The sequence below is a fragment of the Hippocampus comes genome, unplaced genomic scaffold, assembly GCF_001891065.2.
Source record: "Hippocampus comes isolate QL1 unplaced genomic scaffold, H_comes_QL1_v1.1 scaffold214, whole genome shotgun sequence".
Classification (NCBI taxonomy): domain Eukaryota; kingdom Metazoa; phylum Chordata; class Actinopteri; order Syngnathiformes; family Syngnathidae; genus Hippocampus; species Hippocampus comes.
The window spans coordinates 645,369-663,589 of NW_017804875.1; the positions used below are offsets into that span (position 1 = coordinate 645,369).

The following is an 18,221-nucleotide window of genomic DNA, read 5'->3' on the forward strand; positions in this document are numbered from 1 at the left end:
TTAAAAAAAATAAAACAAAAATATACTGGTAAACGCAAAAAATATTGTTCATGTATGTCCACTGATGTAACATTACTGTTAAGTCATTTGTGTTCACTGTCGTACTCTGGATGAGGGGTGGGGGTGTACGCAGTTGGGGGCTTGAAAAAGCTCTTTGGGGACACTGACAGGTCAAGCTAGGACGTGGGGTTCAAGCCCACAATGCACCAGGGCTGACCTGGACACACAAGCAGACCATTGGTCACAGCGTAGCTAGCTTGGGACAGGTGTGCGATTGCTTTCCTCACCTCAAATATATGGACATTCCGAATTACTGGACATTTTCCGTTAATATCCAATTGGACATCGGAAAATCAAAGAATTTAGCTTCTCAACAGATGCGACATCAATCAAACGACAATGTGTGGCAACGCCGGAACAGGTATGCTATTACTTTTCTCTGCTCAATTACTTATCTTCCGATATATTTAACATTAACAGCATAATTTGTCAATGACTGTCATGTCAATCAAAAGACAAAAAATTAAAATTCTGAAGAGCGTGCATTAGTGCCGCCATTTCTCAACCGGTATTACGTCAATCAAAGAACATTTTAAAAGAAAAAGAGCACTATATTGTACCTAAAAAAAGTAAAGACATTGGTTTGGTTAGTAATTCCCCTAAGCATGTATGTAATATTCATGTGTTCGATGTGGGCCTTTAAGGGGTGTGATCTCAAGAGTAACCGTGGGAAACTGGAGTCTGACTCACCCCAAGAGAATATTCTCATTTTGCATTTTTGTGTTTGACCGCTTCTATTTATTTAGTCTAATAAATAGCTGAAAGTGTGTCGGCCAACATCTTCAACAGCCCACCCTCATCCATCCCCAAGCCCTGCCGCCCAGTTCGGGGGCTGCCATTGCGTCATTAAAGCGCCACATTGGTTAATATCACATGATCGAGGAGGCCGGGTGGGCTGCCTATAGTCTCCCTCCCCCCCGACCCGCACACGCCGCCCATGCTGAGTGCAGCGCTTTCTTTGTGGCCCCTGAAAGGCTTGTGGATTGAGCCCGAACAATAAAAATGAATAGGACAAGTTACTGGAGTCTGGCCAACAATGACAAAATAAGGCTTTAGTCACCCTTTTTGGTACCTACAGCCATCCATATTTTGGAGGACTAGGGCAAGGCGTATATAGAGAAATAAGTCACATTTCAACAAGCCAGATGCCTTCAATGTGATCAAGTGAAAGCAACACAGCCAGACACCGCTACCCACCTCCATCGTGCACCGAGGAGCTGGGGTTAGAGTTCATAGTGCCAACACATCGCCCCCTACCGGAGAGAAATGTGCAAAACAAGAAGCTGTGTTGCTCTAAGCTTGACTGTTCAAATTGCAGAATTTGAGTTGAATATTTACATATTGCCCCCAAGATGAATTAACAGGAGAGACGGACGCTTCACTTAATTTGCTGATTGGCACCAGACACCTGTGCAGTCATAAACATGTAAAAACCAAACGTGAATGACCAGTTTGTTTCAGGGTGACAAAACAACAGTGACAAGATGCAACTATCACTTTGGAAGTACAGTACAACGAAAATTACCTGGTTCGACTAATCCAAGTCGATTCAAGATCTGATGGGTTTCTTCTTCCTGTAGCTAACATTCAAAGAAACAAGTGTGAAAAATCATTATGAACTTCAATACAACTTTTCAAAATGAACCCGTTTTGTTAAATTGTTGCACTCTTCTCTTTCGTTTCAAATAAAAACAAGTGAGTCGTGCGGTTAGAAAAAAAAAAGTCATTTATTGAACACGAGCACACCAGCGGATGAGTGTGCGCGCACTCACACACATTCATATTTACACACCGAGGCACATTCACACCCGAGTCAGCGGCGACACCTGGGTTGGCACTGAGGCCGCCCCGACGGGCTCGCTTAAAGGTTTTTCCATTTGAGTCCGGTACTGCGGCGCAAACCCAACCGGCGTCCCTGTAGGCGGACCGAAGAGTCGTCAACTCAGAAAAAAGATGCTCCACTCATCACCGCAATTCATCCAAATGAAGCTCGACGGCCATCTTTTAAACCAGGCAAATACAGGAAGTAGCAATACGAATTTGAAGTCATTTTCATGGCAAATCCTTTCAACGTAAACCTGAGTTTAGTTTTTTTTTTTTGGGCGGGGGGTGGGGGTGAGAAACCAAATGAAGAATAAAAAGAAATAACTGACATAGAAAAACCAAAGCAACAAGCTCGTTCTTCATGTTGTATTGTGGAGCATCTGCTTATTTTCTTTTAAACGAGCGTTTTGGAAAAGAAGAAAAAGTACAAAAAAGGTCACAGAGGAAAAACAAGAAGAAATAAATATGCTTTTAAAAAAATATGGTGGGTATTTTTTTTTTTGTCCCTTTTGTGACTAGCCCAGTTCATACCACTCCTCCTCGTCGAAGAGACGCCATCAAAACAATCCGACCCTAGTTAGCGTGCGACACTACATCCATGTAACTGGGACACATAATTCACTGCGTAGCTTGTTAGCCTAGCATAGCCTGCGAAGAAATGCAGTGATGTCGTTTGGGAAGATCATTGTGGCTGCTTTCAAACTAGTCGTTTTGTATTTGTTGGGGAGCATTAGCACCTAATGTTTGATAGGATAACGGATGTTTTTGGGACTTTTTCTGCCAAAAGCATTTTTATTTCCAAATTTAGGGGGGGGGGGTGTTTCAATGGTGTTAAACATTCAAACGACAATGTGCACTAAAAATTCAGAATACAGGTGTGGTGTGACTTTGCTCAGTTCAAATATTGATGTTCTGAATGTTTAAACTATCCACAGAAATCAAATGAACTGCCAAACATTTAAACGGCACATAATAACGGCTCCATTTCTCCACAAAGGAAAAGTAACATCAAAGGTCAAAAGTACATCTAGTTTGGAATGGGTGCGGTATACGTTTGCTCGCGATGAGTTTGTACGTTTATAATAACGGCATCATTTTTCTACAGATTTGATGCCAACCAAAGGGCAAAATGTACATCTAGCTGAGAATGGGTCTTACTTTTCTCAACGTGAATACACGTATATTTCAAAATAATGGAATTTTCCGTAGAACGGCAAATTCATCACCAAAAGATTAAGCAAGCCATATTATTTCCATTTTTCAACAAATGCCACTTCAAATGACCAATGCGTGGCTAGGTCATGAGTGCGCCATTATTTTACGAAAAATTTGTATGGTCCAAAGTACTGGACCTTTATTGCAAACAAAGCACTCCCCCAAAAATGCATGTATTTCAAAATTTTGTGAAGTTTAAAATAGAAATGTTTAAACAGCGTGTAATAGCTGCTGCAGTCCTCAACGGATGCGACTTACTTGACAAAATGTGTGGCTTGTTTGGAACGGGTGTGCCATTACTTTTCTCAGCCCAAATACTTGACAAGCAGGTGGGCTAACAGCTACAATGGAAAATGTATACATCTATGAAAATTAAAAAAATATAATTAACCATAAAGAAAAGCGATGACATCCCTCAACACTTGACAAGATCATCAGGGCAAGTGTGCTTTTACTTTTTTCTGCCCAAATATTTGCACGTTTCAAGCTATTGTGCAAATATGGCAATGCTGGAAAACCCACGAATCGCTAAGGGAAATAAGCAATGTCATTTTTTTTTTCAACGGATGTGACGTCAACCAGAAAGCAAAATCTACATCCAGTTCGGAATAGTCGTGCTATGGCCAAATATTTGAAGTTCCAAGCCACTGGGCAAACAGCATTGCTGGATAGAGCAGGTCGCTCTGCAACTTCAACACGTGTACATAATCGTGGTGTCATTCTTTGACGGATGTGACAAAGCATAGAAGGGTGGCTAGTTCAGAATGGGTGTCGTGTGATTTATCATGATCGGTTCACTATTACTTTTCTGAGCACAAATTATTTTGATGTTTTAAATATTGGACTTTTCTGCATCAAAAAAAAAAAAAAAAAAAGCAAACAAAACAAAAAGAGCACGTAGTTCTAGATTTTGTGAAGTTCCACAGGCGCGTAATAGTAGTGCCATTTCTCCAATGGATGCGCCGTAAATTAAAGGACATCGTTTTTGGCTACTTATGGATAGGTGTGTTCTTTTTCTCGGCCCAAAGACTTGTCCTTTCCGAAATATTGGACTTTTTCTACAGAAAAAAAAAAAAAAAATCACGCACCTCCAAAAAGCTTCAACGGCTGTGATGTCAAAGGATAAAAAGTGTGGCAACTTCAGCACAGGTGTGCCATTTCATTTCTCTGGCCTTCCGAAATAAGTGTTTTTTTCCCTGGAGATAATAGCATCACTCCGATGTCCAATGAAAAGCATGCATATACTTGGGAGAAAAAGAAAAAAAGAATGGTATGTTAAGGCGAGAGCTAAAACGCTCCCAGCTTTTGTCGTGATTGTCTTTTTCAAAGCAACAATGAGGCAGGTCTGCCTGAACTAATGCTCCAAACGACATCACCGGCATTTAAATCGGGCTTGGCGGCATATATCGGGATCATGAGTGGGCTAAAACATTCCATAACTGTCTGGATGCAGCCCCACCCGCCCCCGAAACAATCGCAGAAAACCAACGCCCAACCCCTCCCTTAGTTTTTCTCATCGCGGGAGGCGTCTCGTGGAGCTCCGCAGTAGGAATGGAGGAGGTTTACATGAGAAAATGTTGGAAGAGCTACTCACTATGGCCTTCCTGCGGATCTACTAACAATCTACGCGTCCAAACCAGACGTGCTACTCGGCGCCACCTTCCTCTTCCGCTTGCTCCTGCGAGTCCGTGTAAATGTCCCGCACCAGCAGCATTCTGGCGAGCAGGCTCTCCAGCGTGTGGTGCTCTAACGGCGTGGTGGTGAACCAGGCGCCGCCGTCCCCGTCCCAAGCAGGATCGGGCCGGGCGTAGAAGAAGTCCGAGCGCTCCAGCAACAACGCGGGGCTGCGGGTCAAGGAGAAATGACAAGACGGCAGTTACAAAAGTGCTGGCGGTGTGATTCGGCGACGTTGCGGCTAAGCGGGAGAGGAGGTCCTCATCATTCAACGGTCATCACTGAAGATTCAGGATGTGAACAGCATGGAGTTATAATCACAGGACATCCACTTCCAAAATTTCACAGGGACATTACAGCAAACCCCATTTATACAGACCGACCTGCTATAGGTGAAAATCTGCCATATTCTGTCAGTCCGCATGTTCACAATGTACGAAGATACATTTTCTTCGAACATCAAACCAAATTAACTGATGAATCGGCCTGAACAAAACCCAGCAAAGCAGGATACACAACATACCACTTGGAGCGATAGAGCTGGAAAAGGTGTCGCTCTTGCTCCGTGACGGGACCAAGTGATCCTGTGTTGTCGTCATCTTCACAGTCCTGATGGTCCCGCTTCCTCTTGCGAGACTCCTTTTCAACTACGAGGCAAACAAAGCATCGCTTATTCGATGTGCTTAACTGTGTAGACAGGGGTCACAATCAGCCGCGTTGTGGTGGCCCAGGCAGAACCGGCAGTGTGGCCCTGTATATTCATGATATGATATGATTTTTTTTTTTTTGTGCAGTATAAAAACGCATTTTTAGCATTTGAGATTTTCTGGACTTCAGATCTTGTTCAAGCCGTCCCTTATTGAAGGATTTAAATGTAAAAAAAAAAAAAAACAAAAAACAAAACAATTAACAACTTTGTCACATTTATAGATTTTTTTTTTTTTTATTGGCCCAGTCCAAGTCAACTTTGGGTGGCCCGACACGGTCGCGTAGTGGGCCCTGGCCCACTGTTAACATAAAACGCTGGTAGATTATAGAGTGTACCTTATTCCAGGGGTGGGCAAACTTTAGCTCTCGGGTGCCACATCAGATTTTTAAAAACAGAAAAATGTGCCAGGTATCTTAAAAAAATAAAATAAGAATATAAATGTGAAGTAATTAATCCTTTAAGATTTTTAAATTACTTAAAATGGTTACATTTATAAATAGATTATAATAAATATACAATTCAGAAAAAAATCTGAATGCCGATAAAGTGAAAAATGTTATCAATTAAGGCCTCTTACTACATGCGCAACTCTAAAGCTCATTTCACTCACCCTGAGAGACAGGAGAAGGCACGCGTACGCAAGTGCGACTCTTGCCGGTGGTGACAGGGTGCACGGCGTCCGGGCCGTACACGTTGGCGAAGGACAGGTCCAGGTGCTGCTGGGTGCTACGCAAACGCATGCGCTTGGCGTTCAAGTAGACCAGCGAGCGCAGCAGGACGGCAGGCGTTGTGCTGCCCAGATGCCCGCCCGTCCACAGGCATCGCTCATCCACGCGGCTCCACGGGGAGCCTTTTTCGGGGTGGGGAAGGGATGGTGCGGCGACAAAAACACCAGATATAAACAGTGTGGTCATGTCAAGGAAGTGATTTAATGCAATGGTTCTTAAACTTTTTTTTACACCAATTATTGTGTCAAAAAATATATAAACTCTCAAAGGTCCACAATCATAACCAAAATGATCATAATTCCACCCCACACAACACACTGAGAATAACTGATTAAATGTCGTCCTTTTTTTTTTTTTTGCAGTGAGCGTCTTCATACATCAAAAGCACAATCACAGCGTGTCAGGATGTGAACAGCAAAGAGGTATAATCACAAGACGCTTCTCGCTCGCCGAAATGCTAACTTTTCTAATTTAACTTGAGCCTATTTGCCAACACATGACTCAGCCAGAACACAATCATAGTTGTCTTATTATGGAAAATCAAATTCTAATATTTGTTGCCCAGAGGTTCAATCAAGTTAGTTACACGCGTTAGGCGCGTTTTAGCTGAGCCATGTTTTTGTTCTCCTGTCATGAACTTCCTGCAATTTGCACGTCAAGTCGATTTCCTTAAAAATTAAGCCGTGAAGACAACATGAATTTCCCACATCTTTTTGCATCAGTTTGTGTCCAACAAACATTGACTTGTGTTTTCACGGAAACATGTTTGTATTCCACCAACATTAACCATCTAAATTTGTGTAAATGAGAGATTAACTTTAAATATCTGTTCATGCAGTCATTTAGTCTTCTACTAGCATTAACTCATTTGTGTTTCAGCCAAGTCAGGTTTGTGTCCGGCAATCGATTTGCTACATTTGTGTGGTACCAATACCATTTATTCATCCCTGTTGGCTAAAACACAAATGCATTAAGTTACTGTTTGTGGAAACAAAAAAATGGCTTTGCTCCGCGCTCATTATGTCTTTCTACTCACCATCAAGAAGCTGGCTGGGCTTCCAGTCCTTCAGCACCTTGTTGAGCTCCTCCCCGAATTCCTGGTAGCAGGAGTCACTGAAGATGTCACTCTGTTGGCCATTGGCGTGAAGATGCTAAAAAAAAAAAAAAAAAAAAAAAAAAAAGACAGCCCCAAAACCCAATGTTTTTTTTTCCATTCACAAAATGGTCGAAGAATGTGCACGTAAGGTTTGTGTCCTCATATTCAAATGATCAGCACTGTAGTCAGGATGTGAACAGCAAATTGTTTAAATCACAGGACACAAAAAAAAAAACATTTTAAAAGTATAAAAAAAGAGTTCTTTTTTTTTCTTTCTAAAGTAGATCAAACAAAAGACACGACAAAAGCACAGAGGATCCCGATTCAAAAGTGCTAAGAATAGTACAATGTTGACTTTCAAAAAGATGTCAAAATGACATAGTTTTCCACTTACGTGCCAGTGTCTAAGTGCAGAAGAGCGAACAATGTGGCCATGCTGGGAGTTACTGTGGTAACATGTGCAGCAGTAGGAAGTGGGAAGACCTTTGCACAAGTCAAATATGTCCCCTAGGAAACACTCCCTGCTCAACTGCTGGTTCCTAGCCCCAAAATGGCAGGAATTCTGCAAGCTTCAGATTTATTTGAAGCAAACTGTCCTTGACAACATTTAACTATGAATTCACAAAATGTATTTTGGAGTATAAAAACAATTTTTTATACATTTTAACTATTGTTTAATGAGGGCTGGGGGGGCTTAAAAAAAAAAAAAAACCCGGGACAGATTCATGTTTGCCACGGTTACAACACCTTCTCTTTTAACAACATTCAATAAACCTAAACTAGCCAATTCAAACTATACTTTACAACAATCTGATCAAGAATATCGATATCAGTTGATAACTTGCATTTTACGCAAAATATTTGATTCACTGTCATGTCAGAATTTGTGCGATCTGAGACTGTGAGCCTACACAGGGCAGACATGGTAACCAAATTCATGTTGCCACGTGAAAGTGAGAAAAAGCCAACCTTTTGGATGCCGAGGCAGAGGTAGAAAATGCTGTCTGGGGCGTATCGATCTCCATTGGGCCGGCACACCTCCCTTACGAAGCCGCAGAGCTTGTTGTTCAACTCGTCGGCGCACATTTTCAGCACATCGTTCCTTGTTGGATTCACCGGAGCTGGTTCGGATGCTTGTGGGTCCGCTGCGGAGCCCATCCAGTGCCTGAAGGCATTGACGCCGTAGCGAGCTATCAAGGGCGGAGAGCGAACCGACGAGGTTCTGACCAAGTTGCGTTCCGCCGCCAGCCTCTTGCTCCCCTGTGACACAAAAAGGGTCAGAAAAATCGCTTTCAAAGTTTCAAATAACTTACATGGGAGTTAATGGCAATACATGGGAATGTATGGAAACACACCAGGAATTTGCAAAACTGAAGCTTGGTTCTAAAGCAAAAATTTAGCATGATCCTGCCCGAAAAGACTAGATTCGCGACTCAAAAGATGTAGGGCATTTGGCATTGTGATCACTAAACATTAATGTGCATACTCGTGTCCTTGGTTGAGGTCGTGACGCACGCTCCTCCTGCTTCTCCCCCTCCTCTGGGACTGACGCCGAAGCTGAGGAAGAGAACGTCATGAGACAGAGAATGAATGACGCAGCGTCTTGAGTGCAACAATGAGTAAGCGGGGCCCGCGGTGAAAAACTACAAGCACGCCTTGGTGCCACACAACCACCTGGATTACAGTAATGCAGCCCTACAGGGCGGTCCTTCATTGTTGTATACACGGCAAGTTTACGTGGTGTGACCGTCACAAATGATTTACCTTGGGCGAAGTCCTCCTCCAGGTCCATGTAGCTTCCTTCCTCTTCCTCTTCCGTCACCTCCTCCTCTTTCTTCAGGTCCACATCACCTTCCTTCTTCACCTCCTTCTGCTCCTCTAGGCTGGTGGTGATCATCTCCTCATCTTCACGCTCACTTGCCTCCTTCTCGAGCTTCACGTCTGAGACAGGCAGCTCTTTCACATTAGTCATTTTAAAGTGGGGTACACACACAGCACAAATCAAGCTCAATTTGAGCATTTCTTTTCCTCTCTTGTGAGCTAAGCTAGCAAAGGTGCGACTGTCGGATGTGTGGTGTGTTGTGTGTGACTATCCTGTGGTATAGAGGATATGGTAATAGTGATTACCATATCCTAGGGTGTGAGTTCTCTTCCCCAATCTGTTCAGAAAACAGTTGAAGCCAATAATCAAAAATTTTCAACATTTACCATTACTATATTTAATATATACTCCACACCCAAGAGAAAGCGTCCCATTTTGGGCATAGGAACGCTACCTGCTTTTTGGTCCTCGGATGTCACCTCCGTTGGGGACGGCGGGTCCTCCTGGGCGGCGACGGGGGCCGAGGGCGTCTTACTTCTCAGCTCCTGGATGGTTTGGACGATCTGCTCGGTGCTCTGCAGGGTGGTGGGCAGGAAGACTGGCACGGGGAGCTGGCAGAGGTGGGGGAGGGTGTGCAGATTAGTTAACCAAACCATACATGCCAATACGAGCTCCAAATCCAGTTGAGGTGTATAAATTATTTTGTACTTCCCGTTTTGAGTAATCGTCAACCATTAGACGTGGGCAGGAGTTGGATCAATGTTTCGTTTAAGTGTGCTGTATATATTAAGCAAGATTTCTGGTAACACGGTAAACACGACCCACCACTACTAGTAATACTTGTAAGTTGACGTCTTACTGGTAGAGGCATTGAGAGAGGCGTGGGCGTCAGCTGCGAGTACATGTTCATGGGCATGGGGATGAAGACGGGCACGGGGATGGGGACGGGAACATACTCCCGCTTCACTCCGTCGTCCACGTCTGCGTTGACACAGAAGCTCAATTCTTGATGGACAGCCATCACATCAGGTGTGCCCAGAGAGTGTCCGCAGGGGTAATACTCACCCGTCTGTATGGGCTTGCTCTGCATGTGTGGCTTGCAGTAGGTGGCCTTGGTGAGGGTGAGCGGCTTGCAGAGGACTGCCTTGTTTTTGACGTCCCTCATCAGGCCACCGCCTGTGTATGCCGCCGTGCTCTGGCTCACTAGCTGCAACGTGGGAGAAGGAAGTTTAGGAGTATGACAATATGACTGAATCAGACTACATTCTCAAACCATTACTCACCCCAAGTTTGGAAGTTTGTGATTCAATGCCTGTAACGAAACGTGAAATAGTTGGTGACACAAAAATGTCTGATTCCAAACAAAGGGGCGGATTTCCTTGTGCCTTTTCAGGCATGGCATCTTAAGATCTTTTCAATGGGTCTTCTTATGACAGGAATGTTTCCCAAATCTTATGTTGCGAGGTTAACTGAGCTATAGGGGCTAAATTATCAAAGAGATTCATAAGACAGACCCCCTGAAAATGACCAGGATGAGGCAACAGACATGTCTATTAAATTTCACGTGAGGTAAAACGGGCTTTGGGGGGGTGACTTTTCCTTGAGATTCAAAAGACCGCTGGAAATGGGCAAGATGAGCCTAAAATGGTTGTCCCAAATCACAATTACTTTTTTTTGGGGGGGGTCCTACTAATGGTAAGCATGGTTAATAATTTTCCTGTTGCTCAGTGAAACAGTCTTAGGGGGCTTCATTTTCAAAGAATTGATTGCCAGGACCACTAGAAATGGCCACATGAGGCGTAAAATGTCCACTTCAAAACACAAATGGCACCGGAGGAGCGAGAATCTGTGCTTTAAACAGTTGGCGTGTGGTGTTCATGCATACCCGTGCAACTGTTCTCAGGGCCTTTCTGTGTGGCCATGATGGGCTCGTTTTGCTGGCAATAGAACCTGAGCAGACATTGTTGGTCGCAGAATTGCTTCATCTCCGAGCGCCACATCACAGACTCAGTCAGCTGGCCCTGAACCTTGCAGCAGTCGCAGCGCGCCGCCTAGTGGACACACAGAGACACTCATTTGTTTCCACATACAATTACAGATCATTTTTGTGATTGGAATTAACATCGGCTGATCTCACTCATGCAAGACAGAATTGAAATCAGCTGCATAAAACCGTGATCGGAACGCCCCAGTTAACACCTTTCCCCCGCGAAACGGACCTTGTGGTACCAGTCGTGGAACTTCTTGGCACAAGCCTCGCCGCAGAAGTCCCGCGTCATGCCGCCGAGCTGGCGCGTGACACTTCTCTTGCACATCTGGCTGCAGTGGTTGCAGCTGACGCACTTGAGGCCCAGACGCTTGATGAAGTCCTGCTTGAAAAGCAGCTTGCAACCTGGAACACAAAACGCAGTCAAGATGGAGCACGGCTTAATAAAAAAATAATAAAATTTAAAAAGGGGGGGGGGGGGGCAGTGAGAAAGGGGGTGGACGTCTGCGTTACCTTCACTGCAGAAGGGCTTCTTCTCGCCCGAGAAGTTGGCGGTGGTGTGCAGCGTCTTCTCCTCCTGGCAGAACTCGCACACGGTGACGATGCAATGCAGCTTCTTGTAGTCATCACAGCACACCTTGCTGCAGAAGTGGTACACTTTGTCCTGGGGGAAACACCGACACAGGTCAGGGGCAGAGGTCAGCCTTGCACGCACATGACGCCACTCAGCGGGCCTCCAAGTTTATAATTCATAAATAATCTTGTATTAATACATACGTCATGGAAAACCACAATTTTCACCCAAGTGATGAAATGGAAACCAAGGGAAATGTGCAGCCTTCCCACGTAAACATCAGCAGTTAAACTGCAAGTAACTACCTGGCATCCATCGGACGAAAGCCGCAAGTGCCATCTTTTGATCATACACATTTGCAAGTCGCAATGATGTTGATGCCGGATGGCGCCGCATAACTTTCAACATTTTTATATACATTTTAAGGCGTATACATTATTCCTCAGGGGTCCATTTTCGTAGGTTCACCACCTTATTTAATATTGCTCTACATTTGTTCTACTTTTGAATAAACAATTATAATAAGACTGAAGCGTCCCAACTGACCTCCCACTCCAGCGTCTCTGGCTTGACGCTGAACGCCCCCTTGCAGTAGTTGCACTTGAGCTGCACCATGTTGTTGTTGTTGGTGGACAGCGTCGTCTGTCCATTGGTGGCCGTCTGGAGGGAGGTGTTCTGTAAGAATGACCGCCAGTTTAAAAAAAATAAACAAAAAACGCACCCCCCCCCCCCAAAAAAAATAATGCTGAAAGACAACCAAGTGAGCTTGTACCTGGAACTTTGTGACACACTGCGAGCTGCAGAAGTTCAGGACGATTCCCTCGGGCAGGGTTGCCTGGTACTGCGGTAAAGCGTTTCTCTTGCAGAAGTGACACGATGGCTCCGCGTCTAAACAAAAGACACTCCGTTAGTGTCGAGCTGTTTTTTGAGAACAAAATCACATTGATTTGGATCTTGTGCGTTGTTTTAGTAGCTTTCAACTTCCTGATTTTATCCCCACTTCCTGGATAGGACTCTCAGCCAGAGAGCAGCTTTTTGTGAGCAAATTATTTGGATTTGGATCTTGTGAGACTGTCAGCCTGCATCTCTGTCCATTGTTACTTCGTGGATGTATTCGAAATTCCTTTACAGGGCTCTGAGAGGTCGTGTAGACGAGCTCTTTGTGAACAAAGGGACCCAATTGACTCTCATTGTGATGCATTTGAGTCCCTCTATCAGTCCTGTTATTTTCTCTTGCTCACCTGCGCATTTAGTCATTGTTACTTTGCTAGTTTACTCACGGTGGAAGGCGGTGGCGGCCATCTTGGCCTTGTTCATGCAATTGGTGGAGCAGTAGGAGCCCATGGCGCCGTCGGCACCTAAGCCCAGGACCACCTCGCCTGTCTTGATCAGCGTCTTGCATGTCAGGCAGTTCGCCAGCTTGCTGTGAGCCTAAAGAGGAACATACACAATCAGAAACAAGTTTTTCACTGCTTGGAGGCCAGTTGTGCTTAAACCTTAAAGAGTCTGTACAAACTTGTAATTCCTACATTGTTCACCTACTTTGGATGACCCTCAATTAAAGTTAAAAAGTTCTACGTAAATGTGGTTCGCTTCATTCCAAATCCATTGTGGTTGTTCAGAGCCAAAAATGACAATGTTGTCAATGCCCCAATAGTGAAAGATTTGACTGTATGACAAAATAAATTTATCATAACTATTTCGTCAAAGAATATGCAACTTTTTAATTCTATGGCATTCAGCAGTGGTGGATACGTTTAATTGTCATTGGGATTATGAGGGATCTTCGCATCAAGGTGTTCCTGACCCAAAAAGTTGGAGAACCCCAGCTGTAGGCATCCCAATGCTTGTGGTTGCGCTGCCAAAACTCTTAATATGGTTGGTGGAATGAGCGGCTGTTGCCAGGCAACAAGGACTACACTTGAGCCTTCAACTTGTGGCAACTACCAAATTGTTCAGCTGAGAGCTTGTTCAGGGAAAAACTGAACGAGGAAATGATCGAGTCATCACTGCGCATGTATGAATAAACTAAATTTGACGGCACAAGTTCTTGACTGCAACAATACATCACTGAAATCTCTTTAACCTTGAACAATAAAAATCATCGGCATCGCTAGAAATGATTGGGAACCAAGAAAAAGTCTCGCGCACGCTCATGTAGGCCGACTATCATACGATTCAAACGTCCAGGGTCCCTGGGTTGTCATAACTCATTTTATCATCCTCTTGCCAAAACAACATCTCGAAGTAATCTTTAGAGTGAAATTCAAGAGCACCTGCTTGAAGTCCCTGATGCATTTCTGACAGCAGAAGCGCTTCTGCTGTCCGTCCACCAGCAGGAAGTGGTTGGCGGAGGCCCTGTTGGGCAGGTAGTCCCCGCACTGCTCGCAGCAGTTCATGATGAGCCCGTTGGCTCGGCGGTACACGTTGAAGCACATGTCGCTGCAGATCTTGTGCGTCACCGTCTTGAAGCTCACCTCGTGACGGATCTGCACGCAACAAAGTCTTGTCAATTTCACATCCTGCCCGGTGGGAAATTTGCAGATTTCTACCACCCTATTCAGTCTTGGTATCTTTCACACAGGAGAGGAACCCAAGAAAAAGGCAGGAAAAAAGCTGGCTTTGACAGGCGGTATAAAAAGATCTTGATTACTAACTTGCTACCGTATTTTCACCACCATACAGCGCGCCATATTAAAAGGCGTAGCGTCAGTTACGGGTGCTATTTCTGTATTTAACACATACACAAGACGCATTGTGTTATTGGACGCAGGCGTGATAAAATGTACGTGAGCTTAAAAAATACGGTAGCGTGGATGCACGCTAGTGTATGTTTTTAAAATGGCAGCGGGAACAAAACTGAGTTCGGTTGTACTTTATTGAAGTATTTAACAGTGTACTCACATAAAAAAAATAACAAAAATGAAATAAAATTTCATCTTCACGCTGAAATCCATCAAAGTCCTAATCTTCTAACGTTTGATGTTAGACTTAACCAGTCATTCCATGTCCGTACGTTACACACGGAACAGCAACCCAGGAAAAAGCGGTGTAAAAGATTTTGTCAAAAGGAGCTCACTGACCTCAGTGAGCTTTCCGCAGACGGTGCATTTGGTTTTGAGGCTAGACTTAGGCGGGTTCTGCTTGTTCTCATAGGCGCCCAGGCAGCCAGTGCTGCAGAACTCCTGGAAGGACTCGCTCGAATCCACCTGGGCCACGATGGTACCTTTCATGTTGGTGATGTCCCTGCAGGGTGGGCGGCAATTTAAGTGATGCTAGCAGAGACCCACAAACAATCCCCTCGAGGGCAGCATCAGTTACTGACTTTTTACACATGGTACAGCTTTTCTTGGGTGCGGGTTTGTGCGAGAAGGCGGAGAGGCAGGTGGTGGAGCAAAAGAGGTGCGTCGACCCTTTGCGCTGGTACGCTGTTTGACCTTTCTTCAGAGGCTTCTTACAGTTTGCACACGTCACCTGCAATAAATTGGATAGGAATATCACATAGCACAGGCCGTTAAAGACAATGGAAATACAGGAGATGCAGACTATAAATACGATGTGAATTAGGGCCCGACAGATATCAATGACTTGAGGCCAATGCCAATTCTGATATTTGGTAGGGGGAAAAAAAAATTCTGAACCACTCAATTAGCTGGTTATTTAAAAAATAAAGTCAAGTGACTTGGAGTATCTGCCGATGCAGAGTCGCTCAATACCTCTGCAACAAAATGCAATGAAGAAGAAAAAGACGTTTACGCCCATTCGTAGTCTAGGACAACAAATACGACGTAATTTTGGCATACATATTTCAAGTGCATGTACCATTTAACTATGAGCCAAATGTAGTACATGCAGCAGTACCTTCACCGTTCGTGGCTGCGGCTGGGTGCCCGGCGAGGAAGAGGAAGACTGTCCTGGAGGTTTGGGCAGGGAAGTGGCGGTGGATGAAGAGTCCACCCCCGTTTGCTTTTGGTTGCGAGGCACTGACGCCGACTGGGAGATCCACGAGTCTGCGAAGGGAACAAGAGAAGCCCGCGTCATCTATTTGAACCCTCTATTTCACCACACACCTCAGTTCAAGCAGTCATGATTCCACCGAGCAAGCCCAGTCCAGTTGTTCTGTGTGAAAGGTACCAATGCAGAATGGAAGTGGGGTGGGGGCGGGTGTAGAAGTTGACTTGCAAATTTTCATTTACCTCCTTGGGAACTTGAAAAATTACTGGTAGACTACCTATGCCCTATCTGTACCTTACAGAGACCCAGGGAAAAAAAAACTGCAAAAAAATGTGTTGGGCATTGTGAAAGCAGCTTGCTGTGACTGGGGAAAGACGAACATTTGTGGGTTCAGATTAGCAGTGAATTGTGTGGTGGGCGTATGACTCAACCTGTTCTGTTGTGTGTCCCTGCGTCGCCATTTTGCACCGCAGAACTCCGCCCGGGGTTGAAGGAAGCGCTCGGTCTTTTGGACGTGCCGTCGGGAGTCAGGCTGAAGGCGCTGCCGATCTGCAGACCGTTTTCCTCAGCCGCACCATCCACCGACTGTGGAAAAGGGGGCTCGTGTTACAGAACGTACACGTTTGCCAAACAGTGCATCTGTAACTAGTACAAAGCAACATTTTGCTGAGCCTAATTTACAAGATAATGCCATTTTATTTTCCGTTACTTTGCTCTTGCATTCTCACTCAGTTTTTTTCTGATTTACTAGCTAGCACCCAATCAGAGTGATCAAGTGACACAGATGGCTGACGCCATTTTGGATACTGTGATGGATTGGTCATTCATTTAAATCATATATAAAAAGTACAATGACGCAACACTCAGAGTAAGAACAGGCACTAAAGACAACTTTAAAAAGTTGTAAGTTTAATTGTGGAAGGGGTAAAACTATAAGACAAAAATACCATGTAATACGTCTCTATTTTGCAGCTTTTTGCTGATAGTGAATGGCTCTGAAAGGTACCCCTGCAAAAAATGGGGGTTGACTTAAATTGAAATAATTGCCATCTTACCATTGGCCCTCCCTGCAGCGATGTCACAGAGGTGATCAGCAAGTCGGCTTGGGCATCTTCTGGAAGAGCCCTGGCGCCCCTTTTCTGGCCCAGCGTGGTGACGTTGGCAATGCGTATATCCGAATGTGGTTCCATGGTACTCAGGGCAGAGGGCGAGGAGTCATCCTGCTTCTTCTCAGGCTCTTCCTCATCGTCGATGACGATGGGCTCAGCAGCCGAGGCAGGGTTGGCGGGCTCGGACGCTTCGGGCGTCGCTGCGGCGGGCGGCGTCACCTCCGAGGGCGGCGCCGCCTCAGCTGTGGGCGTCGCCTCGGTGGGTGACATTTGTTGCGTCTCCATGTCAGCGTGGCCCTCCGGACATTCCTTCGAAGGCGGCGGCTCGGGGGCCTGCTCCTCTACCACAACCACGTCGTCGTCCTCCTCGCCGCCGCCCTTCTTTGGTGACTTGTCGTCATCTGTTGCCGCGGTAACCGACTCTGGGGCCTCCACAGTGGGGGTATCCAAGGTGGGCGCCGCCGCGGCCTCCACGTGCTCCCCTGCTGCCGCTGTCCCCGCCGTTGCCACCTCCTCCCCCGGAACAGCAGGGTTGGGTTCTGACACCCCGTCCATCGCTAAGGCAACCACCTGGGAACCCTCCCACCCCGCAAAAAAGGGCAATTAGGTAGAAACCTGTTTTTCCTCTGAGACAATTCGCCCTGAGACCAGCTGCTGCAGACACAGATATGCCAATTTTGAGGACATGTCTGAAAGGGGTTCATCTAACACAACAAATTAATCATATAAGATGAATAATGCTGTGGACTTCAATTCACTGTTCCGTGTCTGCATCTTACACGTGAGCTATGAAAGCATTGCCTTAGATGGCCAGTCTGATTGTGGGAAGATGCACCACAGGCTCTTAAATCTCAGTTCTACCATTATGTACAGATGATTTTAAGGCGCGTGTGTGAAAAGGGGGTTGTGTAATTCCAATTTCTTTCCACCTCTGCTTCGCACTGTAAATCTGTGATACTCCAGCGGAAGCCGACAAACGACTTTCAGAATATGCACAGGCGATGACAAAGTGAGTCTTTGTGCTACCTACAGCCAACGTTGCCAATCTCGTTCCCCTTCTCAACCTGCTCCCCGTGCCATTTTTTTAAACCTCCCTTGTTCCCCTGGTAACCCATGAAGCTACACCTTGGTTGCCATGGTGATAGCAAGGCCCACCACCGGGGACGCACTCTCTTACCTCTACAGCTGGCATGTGTCGTTTTCCTACGCATCAACGGGCTGGTAACAGGGAGGGAAGGATGGGATGTAGTGAATTGGAGGAGGAGGGGTTTGCCTTTCATGTCACGTGCTAACGAGGCTGACGGCGGCAAAAGCTGCTGCATCAAAAGCCGACCCTTAACGCATCACAGGCATGATTAATCGATTGTGTCGCTCGTGCGCTCAGACGTGCCGCCTGGACAGGCCAGCAGTTTGGCGTGAGGCCATTTTGAAGTGAGAAACGATCCTCCATGGAGTTGGGGGGGGGGGGG

At 45.5% G+C, this 18,221-nt stretch overlaps 1 protein-coding gene across 4 annotated transcripts in view; it reads right to left on the reverse strand.

Moving 5' to 3' along the window:
• Positions 1-1,772: 1,772 nt before the first annotated feature.
• Positions 1,773-18,221, reverse strand: part of zmym2 (zinc finger, MYM-type 2) — a 19,952-nt gene continuing 3,503 nt past the window's right edge. For 2 of the 4 annotated variants that reach the window (XM_019880158.1, XM_019880168.1), the window contains 23 exons: positions 16,699-17,331; positions 16,075-16,228; positions 15,551-15,699; positions 15,015-15,163; positions 14,773-14,935; positions 13,966-14,178; positions 12,970-13,120; positions 12,462-12,577; positions 12,236-12,364; positions 11,629-11,779; positions 11,348-11,520; positions 11,014-11,179; positions 10,412-10,440; positions 10,194-10,335; positions 9,988-10,109; positions 9,583-9,739; positions 9,071-9,247; positions 8,793-8,863; positions 8,276-8,566; positions 7,247-7,361; positions 6,093-6,332; positions 5,297-5,420; positions 1,773-4,943 (listed from right to left, as the gene is read on the reverse strand). In XM_019880158.1, the coding sequence (XP_019735717.1) occupies positions 4,745-4,943; positions 5,297-5,420; positions 6,093-6,332; positions 7,247-7,361; positions 8,276-8,566; positions 8,793-8,863; positions 9,071-9,247; positions 9,583-9,739; positions 9,988-10,109; positions 10,194-10,335; positions 10,412-10,440; positions 11,014-11,179; positions 11,348-11,520; positions 11,629-11,779; positions 12,236-12,364; positions 12,462-12,577; positions 12,970-13,120; positions 13,966-14,178; positions 14,773-14,935; positions 15,015-15,163; positions 15,551-15,699; positions 16,075-16,228; positions 16,699-17,307 (3,990 nt within the window). In that variant the 5' untranslated portion in view covers positions 17,308-17,331 and the 3' untranslated portion in view covers positions 1,773-4,744. The remainder of the gene's footprint in view (positions 4,944-5,296; positions 5,421-6,092; positions 6,333-7,246; positions 7,362-8,275; positions 8,567-8,792; positions 8,864-9,070; positions 9,248-9,582; positions 9,740-9,987; positions 10,110-10,193; positions 10,336-10,411; positions 10,441-11,013; positions 11,180-11,347; positions 11,521-11,628; positions 11,780-12,235; positions 12,365-12,461; positions 12,578-12,969; positions 13,121-13,965; positions 14,179-14,772; positions 14,936-15,014; positions 15,164-15,550; positions 15,700-16,074; positions 16,229-16,698; positions 17,332-18,221) is intronic. The other 2 variants (XM_019880177.1, XM_019880187.1) reach the window with 2 other exon arrangements.